This window comes from Poromitra crassiceps (genome assembly GCF_964638095.1).
Source record: "Poromitra crassiceps genome assembly, chromosome: 17".
Classification (NCBI taxonomy): domain Eukaryota; kingdom Metazoa; phylum Chordata; class Actinopteri; order Beryciformes; family Melamphaidae; genus Poromitra; species Poromitra crassiceps.
The window spans coordinates 2,812,959-2,825,325 of NC_139635.1; the positions used below are offsets into that span (position 1 = coordinate 2,812,959).

The 12,367-nt window shown below is 44.4% G+C and overlaps 1 protein-coding gene across 1 annotated transcript in view; it reads left to right on the forward strand.

Moving 5' to 3' along the window:
- The window catches only part of exoc3 (exocyst complex component 3), a 90,929-nt gene that overhangs the window by 31,836 nt on the left and 46,726 nt on the right, over positions 1 to 12,367 (forward strand). The window contains exon 7 of the mRNA XM_083653897.1: positions 7,619 to 7,735. Coding sequence (XP_083510023.1) covers positions 7,619 to 7,735 — 117 coding nt within the window. The remainder of the gene's footprint in view (positions 1 to 7,618; positions 7,736 to 12,367) is intronic.

The window sequence follows — 12,367 nt, forward strand, 5'->3', positions numbered from 1 at the left end:
ATGCAAACTCCACACAGAAAGGCCCTTTCGACGAGATAGCCCACCTGGGCAGTAGGCACTGAAGATATGGGGGGTCACAACTCCAGCGCCCACAGCGTCCCAGGTGGGAATCGAACCCAGGACCTTCGAGCTGTGAGGCGACAGCGCTTACCACTGCACCACCGTACCCCACCGTACAACATGGAATACTGCAGAATATGCCGTAACTGGGCTGAAATTCCGTTTTCTGGAAGTCGCTCCAGCGTGTTTACAAGCTGTACGTCGCTTCCATGCTACTTCACAAAACCACAACAATATCGAAGCATCCAGCTGCTCCCCCTTTACCGTCGTCAAAAAAGCTACGAAATTCCGCGCTAAGCCCTGACTTCAGTGAAGGGCAGTATCCTAATGACTTGTATGACTCAGGCAATAAGCTGTTTTGCAAATTCTGTCAACATTCAACCCAAGCCAATAAGGTAAGCTTGCTAATGTAATGTTACGTAACACTGCACGTAACACTGAATTCTCTCTCAACATCACTGGCACTGCCCTCTCCTGGTTCAAATCATACCTCACCAACCGACAACAGTTCATCAACATCAACAATTGCACCTCCTCCACTAGGGCTGTGAATCTTCACTGGCCTCCCGATTCGATTCGATTACGATTCATCTGTCAACGATTCGATTCGATTCGATTAAACGATGCATCACGATGCATCGCGATGCATCTTAACACATTGAGTGCCAAGGACGTCTGTGGACGTCCTAAAAAAAAGTAACGAGGAGTGCCAAGGACGTCTGTGGACGTCCTAAAATCATAATTCATATTATTCCATAATTCTGCTGTTTAAGGTCGTACCTAGCCAGTGAGCATGAATCCCTTCAAGGGATCACACGGCGCCACCTTAAACATCGTCACAGGAGCTGCTCCACCCACCTCAGATCCTTTACTTTGTACAGGAGACAGCGGAGAAAGCCGTGATCAAAGTGGAAACCGATGCATACTTCAGCCAGAGCCGTATTGATTGCTCTGTCTGCAGCGGAGCGGACAGTTGGCTCGGCTGCATCCGTGCCCACAACTGAGCTCTTCTGCTTATATCTATCTTCTATCTATCTGTTTCTCCAAATGATTCCCTGCCAGAAAGCCAGCACCCGAAGCCGAACGGCCAAGCCCTTTTCGTTCAGTCGCGTTTGGCACTTCCTTGTTGCGCGCTGGGATCTGTCCGGGGCAAAAACGAGTCTGTACTCTGTGCGTGTGGGGAGGAGCCCGCAGCTCGGGGGTGGAGGAGGGGGTGGAGGGGGTGGAGGGGGTGGAGGGAGCAGGCTGCACAGAAACCACACTACGCCACCACATCAGAAAACACCAGCCAGAGTCAGTGAATGTGCTCGAAATTAGAGTGCAAAAAGTATTCATAAAAGTCACTATATCTTGAAAAGTAAAAAAAAACGGCAGAAAACCCTTGAAAGTGCACTTCTTACAGAGGCTGTCATTTCATAATGGAACTGTCTAGAAACAAAATTTCTTCTTTGGAAGAAGCAGGAGTGTTCAATGTTTCAGTAGAGTCCAGCCCTCTCAATATAGCTCTAATAGAAAAAATTCTATAGCTGTTTTCAACTGAATGGAAGTGAATCTGGCACAGGCTCCAGACAATTTTACTGAAGCGCTGTGGCACTCAATGTGTTAAATCGATGCATCACTTTTTCCGCAATACATGATTTATTTTTTCTCACTTTCTTTTTTCTCACTGTGTGGCTACTTTTAAAATAAAAGTGCATTTGGAATTGCATTGTATTATGATCCATAATTAAAATAAACAACTGCATGTACTTACATTCTATTTTATTTAATTATAATTTTTTTTTTTTTTTTTTAATAATCGATTTTTGATATTTGTTAATCGATGCAGAATCGTGCACGTCCGCATCGCGATGCATCGTATAATCGATTATTTTTGACACCCCTATCCTCCACTGCTCCTCTGTCCCAAGGCGTCCCCCATGGTTCGGTGCTTGGTCCTCTCCTCTTCATCCTCTATCTCCTCCCCCTTGGTAACATCATCCGCCGTCATGGTCTCCGCTTCCACTGCTATGCCGATGACGTCCAGCTATATATCTCCACCAAATCGATCACCACTGCAACTCACTCCACCCTTGTCAACTGGGCATGGGTCGATTTCCGGTTTTACCGGTCCAGTGTACAAGCCGGAACCGGTTTGATTTCATGCAAAATGTCTGAACCAACATGTTTCATTATGCCAGGAACTGGTAAATTAAAAGGCAGCCTATGATACAGGGTTAAATCCAACTTGTATTGCATTAGTAATGAGCAACATGACAACATGATTCATCTAATGTTTATTAGTTATAGTTACTTTGTTTATAAACTGGCATACACACACAATCCGACGCTCGCATTGATTTACGTGGGTATTAACATTACTGACAGGTTCTGGCTAACGTAACGTTATGTGTTATTACTCACCGGCTGTGTTGTGTTTACTAACGTGAAGTGAGACTTGCTCGGTCAAGCCAGCCTGACAGAATGAAACGAAGGCTCATGAGGGAGTCACTGAGAGCCGTACTGCTTAGGCGATCGCAGCTACATGAACGTAATTAGATCATATTTTGGAGGGGGAGATGGCGCACGTGAGTTTTGGGGTGAAGATGAAAATATAACGCTAAACGGGACAGTGCTACAATGTAGGAAGGCGTGCAGCAATCACCACTCACCTGGTTAAAGATGCTCTTCAAAACTGTGGAAAAGGAATCTTAAATCCATTTTTCTGATGATCGACCAATAATCCACCAGGTTAAAAGTATTTCTCTAAGGTTGGCATCATCCAACAAACAGAAAAATTAGGTTCAAATTTTGATCTCAGAGGGCCATAACTTCGCGCTGACGGACATGTGGTCAAGTATGATCATTCATTCATTACACTTATATCTCGCAGACGGTCATTTAATAAACAAAACAACTCGTTCTTCTTCTTCTGCTTCTTAAGTTATTGGTGGTTGGCAAACCAGCTTAGAGATGAATTATCGCCACCAAGTGGACTGGAGTCGCACTACAGTCATTAATCGCATAAACTGGGAAGCACTGCTCAAAGTGTGACACCTAGTGGCAAAATTCAGTATACTGGTTAGATTCGGTATTCGGTAAGAGCAATATCGAACCGGTTTTAAAATTTTCACACCGACCCATGCCTATTGTCAACTGCCTCACTGAAATTAAATCATGGATGCAAACAAATTTCCTCAAACTCAACTGTGACAAATCGGACATGATCATCATTGGTCCAAACTCCCTCACCAAAGCCGCTCACAACTTCCGCCTCACCATCGACAACTCAATCCTGTCTCCCTCACCACACATCCGTAACCTTGGAGTCATCTTTGACAGCAACCTCTCATTCGATCACGACGTCAAACAGATCACCAGAACTGCCTTTTTCCATCTAAAAAACATAGCTCGTCTCCGCCCATCACTCTCCTTCCCTGCTGCCAAAACTCTAATCCATGCTTTCATCACTTCCAGAATTGACTATTGCAATAGCATTCTTCACGGTTCATCTTCCAAAGTCCTCAACAAATTACAGTACATCCAGAATTCTGCTGCACACCTCCTCATCCACACCCGCTCCCGTGAACACATCACCCCTGTCCTTCAGAACCTCCACTGGCTCCCTGTCCCACAACAAATCCAGTGCAAACTCCTCCTCACCCATAAAGCTCTCCACAACCAAGCCCCCTCCTACCTCACCGACCTTCTCCACCATCACACTCCTTCCCACAGCCTCTGTTCTTCTGATGCTAACCTCCTATCCCCACCACTCAGGACCAAGCGCTGGACCTGGGGTGACAGAGCCTTCTCCATTGCTGCCCCCTCCCTCTGGAACTCACTCCCAAAACACATCCGTGACTGCACCAATCTGCCCCAGTTCAAATCCCTAGTCATTACTTGTGTTTTGATTTTATTCTATGTAATTCTTGTTTTTAATATATTGTTCTCTTTGATATTTTAACCTATGTAATGTAAAGCGTCTTTGAGTTTTTAGAAAAGCACTCAATAAATTAAATGTATTATTATTATTATTACTGACAAAGCTGTTAACTTATAAACAAGCAACTTACATCACGTGAGATGACAAGCAAGATGTGGTGAGGAAGAGGGGATGACTCCTTGTCAAGTTCCAATAATCCATTATAATTACTTTTTATCGATGATCGACGACGGCTCACCAAACGTAATCATTCATATGGTAAACAAAACAATGAACTCGCCTCAAGTAATGTTACTTACTTGGGAAAGTGAAACCCACCCCTCCCCCGCTGTCTGACAACTCCACATGCACTCTGTTTACAAACTTGTGTACAATAAAGATTTAAAGTGGGGGGAAATGCCTTTGCCCTGTCAAACAGCTGGAATACAGACATCTGAGAGGAAGGCGTGCCTCACACTTTGAAAACCGCTGCTGTAGAGTAAAACTTTTTTGTGTGGATTGCCTAGATCAGGGGTGGCCAAACTTTTTTGGTTGTGGGCCGCATACAGAAAAATATAAGGAGTCGTGGGCCAAACAATATTAAGCGCGGCAAAAAAAATTGGACCAGGCAACCCTTGTGCCATCAAAAATGTAATTTCTACCTAAATAAATATATGACACATAGTTTATTGATGTGCTCACCTATTACAATGGGTATTTGTATGTTTTCAAATGTTCTTTTCCTGTGCCAACAGGTTAAGACAGACATAATTTAACATAACATTAGTATTAAACATTCATTCAGTATTAAACATGTTTCAAAATAAATAGACCAGGTCAGGGTACTCAAGTATAACCCATTTTCAATGGTTTTAAATTGAAAAAACGAAATGGGGGAATCGTTTTTTTTGTTTTTTGTTTTTCAGTTTGTTTTTCTTTATTTTTTTCTTTTTGTTTTTTTCCCCATTTTCGTTTTTTCGTTTTCATTTTCCGTTTTAAACTTTAAAACAGAAAAACGAAAAAAAACATTTATTTCCTTTTTTTCCCCCTCTAAATTCATGGCGGGCCACTTATAAATGGGCAGCGGGCCGCAGTTGGCCCACAGGCCGTAGTTTAGCCCTAGGCCCTAGATCTTTTGTCAATTGTGGACATTTATTCATTCCCACTTATTAGACACGATTTCTGATGGTAAAATGAGCGTAAAAAGCAAAACACAGAATTCAGAAGAATTAGAAATTAGAAATTGGGATTTGTTCCTTTTCCCCCGTTGTACCGAATTTGTACCGAACTGTGACCCCGAAACCGAGGTACGTACCGAACCATGATTTTTGTGTACCGTGACACCCCTACTAAACATTTATATTTTTAGAGGTTAGAGGGTGCCTTGTGCAATTTACAGCATTAATTTATGCACAGCCTGTGAGGTCCTGTACTGCTTATCACTAAAGAAAGAAAGAAAAATGCAAAATGTACATCTACATGTAGGCTATTTCATTCACTGGAATAAAAAAATAGGTTTACTACTTACAGTATAACTTATAGTATAACTCCTATAACTCAGGCATGTCCAAGTCTGGCCCGGGGGCCAATTGTGGCCCCCGGACCAATTTTTTAAACGATTTTTGGCGGTCTTGGTCTCGTCTCAGACTTGGCGTCAATATGACTCGGACTCGACTCGGGAGTGAATGTGAATCGGACTTGAATTGGTCTCGGAGGAATTAAATTTACGTTACAATCAGAAGATGCCCCCGTCGGCGAGTGTGATAAGGCTGGTGCAGGTTGGCACCTCAAACCCATATAGCAGCAGTGGGGCTGAGCGTATCGGGCGAGAGGAGCCGACCTCACGTTACTAACTAACGTTACAGATAATGTCCAGGAAAAAAACACAGGCTGCCAAACTGACTGCAAAATGACAGTAACTTGTGTATGTATTTTTTCACCCCAAATCCAATGCCGCCATCCGTGAGTCTCTACGTGAGTCTGCACTAGGGATGTTCATCAATTATCGAAAATCGATAATTGATCGTTAAGGATTGGAATCGATCCTGTGGCATTTGGATCGATTTTTTAATTATTAATTTTTTTTTTTTTTTTTACTAGGTTTGGGTGGAATTCGTTCCTCCTCGCCCCACTCCATTGCACAGCCGACTAACGTGAGGTGGAGCTTCATATAGTCTCTAGTTTTCTGGCTGGGCACGGGCCTTTGTGCCAACAAAACTGTTTTAAACATGGGAAATTCACACCGGCATGCGCCGGGGACAGCAGTGTTGGAGAGGAGACACATTGAAATAAAGAGTTCATTGAGGAGAACACGTTGTCTTTCGTATTTTCTGCCATAGGCATTCATTTTGTAAAAAAAAAAAATTGAAAATTGAAAATTGAAAAGTATTAATATGATCGATAATCGATAATTGATCGTTAATTTTCACCGATTATCGATTTTGGAAAACTTTCAAAATGAACATCCCTAGTCTGCACTGCCTGCAGGACTACAGGAGAGAGCTAGAGGACAGAAACAAACACTCTATTTCAGTGATTGCTGTCAGAATATAGAGCCATTTAACACTTATGTTAACACAAAAACATTGCTGAATGCAGCTTTAACATTATAACATTATTAAATAATGTTAAACAAATCATATAATGCTGTGTGCTAATGTGCTAAATATGTACGGGGGGGCAAGGGGAAAAGAAGTAGCTTGTGACTAGTTTTTATTTTTTGCAAGTAGCTCTCATCCTAAAAAGGTTTGGGCACCCCTGCAACTTGCACATGGCATGTCCAAAGTCCGGCCCAGGGTCCAATTGTGGCTTGTCTCAAAATATACTATTATCTGTCCCTCCACACAGTATAGGTTAATCAAGCAAGTTCACTTTGCATGTTTGCCGTTCACCTAACGATGCTGGCTCTATCATACAGTTTGGAGACAAACACCAAGTAGGAACAACACAGGCAGAACTAATGTTTTCAGACGGCAGACAGCAAAGAAGCAGTTACCTAGCAACAGACATGTCCCACTGGGTGGCAGATATGGTCACAGCAAAGAAGCGTAAAGTTTATAGTGAGGGCCGCTGGAAAGTGGAAGATTTTTTCAGTTGGAACAGTTATGTGTTTGTCTCACTTGCCAAGAGACCGTCGCTGTTATGAAAGAGTTCAATGTGAAGCGACAAAGGCAAAGGAAAAGACTGTTGGGTTTTAGAATGGGGATTTTGCTAAAATGCATGAAAAGGTCTGTGGTTACGCGGTTCGCGGTCTCAAAGGGATACACACACAAATGAGGGATATACACGCAAATGCTGCATCAGGTATCAATGGGTAAACAAAGGTTTATGGCAGTGGTTGTGTTCAGCAGACACACAAACGAGGACCACTTTTATGACTTTTGAACCGTGCGATTTTCAGGAAACGTGTGTTTTAAGGACTAATATCATGGCACTGAGGAAAAAAAATCCTTGGAGTACAATTCTATTGTATGTGATTTCTTTTAAAATAACCCATATGCTGTGAAAAGCAGCTGGCCCCCCAGGTATTTTCACAATATCTAATCTGGTCCCCATTCAAATAAAGTTTGGACACCTTAAATTTGAACGAATGATGAACTGCCTTGAGCTTTGAGGTTCTTGTTTGACAGCATATGGATGGATGGATGTCTCTTCCAGGTTCTTCAGCCTGTACCATCATGCTGTGTCATCCCGAGTCACGGAGCTGACTGCTGAAGACTTGGAAGCTAATGAGATCGTCTCCCTACTTACCTGGGTCCTCAACACATATAAGAGGTACATACTGTAGCAGCTCAGGTCTCAGCCAATGGGATGGCCTCATTCTGATGACATCAGCAGCTCATGACTACTTACCTGGCCATTGGCACCAACAACATTTTACTGGGGGAGGGGGACAAAACAAAAAACGGTGCACTACACACACACACACACACACACACACACACACAGCTGGCTGCAGCAGCAGCATGAACGGTTAGGAATGGCATGTGATCTTTCTCAAATCTTTTTATTGATTTTTGCTCCAGTCTGATGACCAACAAACGATGATACTGTCCAGGGGCCTGTAGCACGACACCAAGTGGCTTAGCGAGGTAACTTCAGGTTTAACCCTTGGTTTGCCATGCTACGACACTAGTTCACTTCTTACCAAGATAGATCTCCATGGCAACTTATGCTGCATGCCTGGCAGAGAACAATCCACAATCCACAAACATACAAACAACAACATAAACCAACCCTTAGATCTATCAAATCTGACCTAACCTACCCACCCATTGATAGAAGAAAAGGAAGAGATAAATGAAATATATTAAAATAATAATAATAATATAATAAATAAAAATAATAAAATGAAGAATATGTGTGTGTGTGTGTGTGGGGGGGGGTGTCAGCTTGACCTAATCGTCATCTGGGTGTATGGTAGCCGTATTCACATATTTGGTAAAAGGCTCTTGTCAAATGATTTGCTGGGGTTCTTAAGTGAAAATCAAATATTTTCAAGTTAAATGTGTTTAGAATCTCCCTGAACCACCTATTGTGTGAGGGAGGAAAGCCATGCTTCCACTTGAATAGGATTCGGCGCCTAGCTAGCAGAGTAGTAAAGGCCAGGACACACTGCTTTGACGATGGGAGATTGGCTGTTGTATAGTGCTGCACGATTTGGGGGAAAGGTGCGATTAGCGATTATGGTGGACAATATTGCGATTTGTGATTGTGATTGCGATATAATAAACAAATGGTATCTAGGGATGTGCCGGCATGAGTTTTTGACGGTATGATAACCTTGGACAAAAATACCACGGTTTCACGTATCACAGACTAAAATACATTAAATATATTACAATTTAAAATATATTAAAACTAATTTTTGCCTGTCCCAAACATGTAAAAAAGAAACACCAGAAAAATAGAAACTACACTGTGTTACAGCACATAGAAGATGGCTCAGAGTGCAAAGTTAGTTACATGTCTGTCCAGTAATACAATGATACACCCTGTTTATTTATTTTGTAGTGACAGATGGCCTTAAAGGCCACACTCACTTGACACTTCTTGAGAGAGAGGCGAGGTAATGTGCATCTGCAGACTTTATCGAGGGACCATGAAGGCGTCATGTGACAGGCTAGTTAGCCTGGAGGTGCTGCTGCTGGCAGCTGCAACAGTGTTTTCTCTCCTAACAACCTTGTTAATCTCGTTATATTCTTCATCACAGCGGGTCATCCCCACTGTGCATTTAAACATGCAGTAGTTCTGCATAAGCACCTGCAGCTCTCTCCTTATTTTACTGACTTTCTCACTAATCACACGGCTGTTTACATGCTTTTCTGAACAGCTAGCTAGGTATTAGCATAGCTCACTGTTCATGGATGTTCTCTCTCTCCCTCTCGGTAAAATGTTACGTTTGTGAACCTTGCTGCGCATAACATTACTTATTTGCGGGAGTGCATGGGAGAAGTCTCCCACTAGTGTTGATGCCCAGTGTGATGGCAGAGAAACGTGTGTTTGCTGCGTCGCATGTAACGTTAGTTTAGAGGAGGCACACACACACACACACACACACAGACACACACACAGACACACACACACACACACACACACACACACACAAAGACGTGAGAAAAAAGAAAAAAAAATCGCACACTTTTGCGGTTATGTAATCGCACGTGCTGACATCGCGATTGCGATTGCGATTAGATTAATCGTGCAGCACTAGTGTTGTAGATGGTGAGATCCCAAATAGGGCCGTAAGAGGTCCAGGGTTAAGGTCCATACCAAATATCATCTCAAGTGTGTTAAAGATTTGGCGCCAGAAATCTGATCAGTTTGGACAGGATCAAAACATGAGTATGGTCGGCGGCCGAGTGTGTACGCCTGTTGCAGATACTGTATCAGTGACTACGTTTGCATGCACACAATATTCCACTATTATTCGGAAAATGACAATATTCAGAATTTGATAAGGGTCATGTAAACAGCAGATTCTAGTTGCATTTAACGAATTCGACCGTTTTCCGAATTTAGCATTTTCCGATTAAGACATCTGGGTTATTCCAGTATTATTTGGGTTTTTAGGAGGATTATTTGATCATGTATGCAGCTAGGGATGCAGGGGTTAACCGGTTTGACTATTAACACATTGAGTGCCAGCCATTTTTTCAATCCTGTAGGTAAGTTGTGCCAGGTTTTTTTTTGAGGATTCTGGCTCATTTTACAAGAGCCGAGGATTATTTTCTGTTAAGAATTTGTGAACACCAATCATCTAAAAATAACTAATAGAATGTGTGCTTTCTCTGTCTAAAAGAGTTAGTTTGCAGAGTTAGTAGTTATGTAGATATTAGCCGTTGAGTACAGCATGGTTTCAGAGATTTTCAGAGAGTTTGGAGATAAATGGATTTTTAGAACCACCTCACGTGCCTGTGATTATGGGTGCCCTTGTCTCCCACTCTGTGTGCTCTCTCTCTCTCTCTCTCTCTCTCTCTCTCTCTCTCCTCTCTCTCTCTCTCTCTCTCTCTCTCTCTTGAGAGAGAGAGTGTGTGTGTGTCTCCAAACTCCTCCCTCCGTCTGTGCTGCGGAGTGCTCTGCTGCTGGGAGTTTGAGCAGCGAGTTTGAGCAGCCTCTCTCCCTGGCAGCGAGTGTGGATAGGTCTCACTGTCTCTTGGGTTTGAGAGCCCCGATGAAGCCCCGTGCGACTCTAGGCTTTATGCTGCTCACCCAGTCCATTTCTGGAACCCCCCACCGCAGCAGTGCGAAAGCGTCCCCGCCTACAGTATGAGAATGAGGCTCGTTCGTTTCTGACTGTAAAATCGCCAAGCCATTTCCGCGGGAGGCGGCTGCTTTTGGTTGACTTTATCTCTGTCGGGAGAGGACCGTCGCCACCTAGCTGGTCGGTAAAATAGATTATACACATTCAATACTTCCAATATCTCCATAGGAGACGCGGGGGGCATTGATCCACGTAGCACCGTCAAAAAAACGCCCAGCTATTTCCTTGAAAATTAGAATGCTTTCTCCAGCACGGAAAGCCACAGCCACGGGTCCCGTGGCTGTGGCTTTCTCTCTGTCTCTGTCTGGAGAGAACTGTCGCCACTTAGTGGTCGGTAAAATAGATTATACACATTCTCTTGCTCCAATAGTGATATAGAAGACGTAAAAGGGGTTCAATCAGGAGAGGCCAGTTGGTAGGATTAGACAAACTTTATTTAGCAATCGGCGTGCATGGCAAATGCTTTGGCGCTTGACTCCATTGGCCAGTGGCGCTGCTCTTGAGGCAGAGGAGGGCGCCTGCATGGGCTAGGAGATCCCCCCCCCGTGGGGGATCGGGAGTCAAGACTCGTTGGTGGTGGACTGGGGAGGTGGGTGGGGCAAAACAACGCTTCGGAGGCCGGCTTCAAGGGAGATGGACTGCCGTGGGCTGCTGCTGCTATGATCGGCCAGAGAGAGAGAGGTGACGTAGAACCCTTGCTATATATATGAGGATTAACTGACGTCATGTTTGACGTCATAGCAGACGTCATACTAGGATTTTTGACCACGTTGAGATCGGATTACGCGTGAGTGGCCTTCTGCTTGAACTATGGTCTGGAGACCTCACTTCAATCAGGAGAGGCCAGTTGGTAGGATTAGACAAACTTTATTTAGCAATCGGCGTGCATGGCAAATGCTTTGGCGCTTGACTCCATTGGCCAGTGGCGCTGCTCTTGAGGCAGAGGAGGGCGCCTGCATGGGCTAGGAGATCCCCCAAAAGGAAGATCTGATTACCGGAGGTTAATTGAGATCTGCAGGCGCCAGTAGTTGATTGCACTATTCCGGCCTTCGACCTTTTTAGCGACTTACAGCTATTTGCGGCTGGCGCTCCCAACTCGGTCGGGCACCTCGCGATAGCGCTTCCCAGCTTGGCCTACCTGGCCGCCTTGGCGCTTCGCGATCGTACTTTCCGGCCTTCGACCTTTTTAGCGACTTACAGCTATTTGCGGCTGGCGCTCCCAACTTGGTCGGGCCTTCGATCTTGCTTTTCCTGCCTTCGACCTTTTTAGCGACTTACAGCTATTTGCGGCTGGCGCTCCCAACTCGGTCGGGCACCTCGCGATAGCGCTTCCCAGCTTAGCCTACCTGGCCGCCTTGGCGCTTCACGATTGTACTTTTCCTGCCTTCGACCTTTTTAGCGACTTACAGCTATTTGCGGCTGGCGCTCCCAACTCGGTCGGGCACCTCGCGATAGCGCTTCCCAGCTTGGCCTACCTGGCCGCCTTGGCGCTTCGCGATCATACTTTCCGGCCTTCGACCTTTTTAGCGACTTACAGCTATTTGCGGCTGGCGCTCCCAACTTGGTCGGGCCTTCGATCTTGCTTTTCCTGCCTTCGACCTTTTTTGCGACTTACAGCTATTTGCGGCTGGCGCTCCCAACTC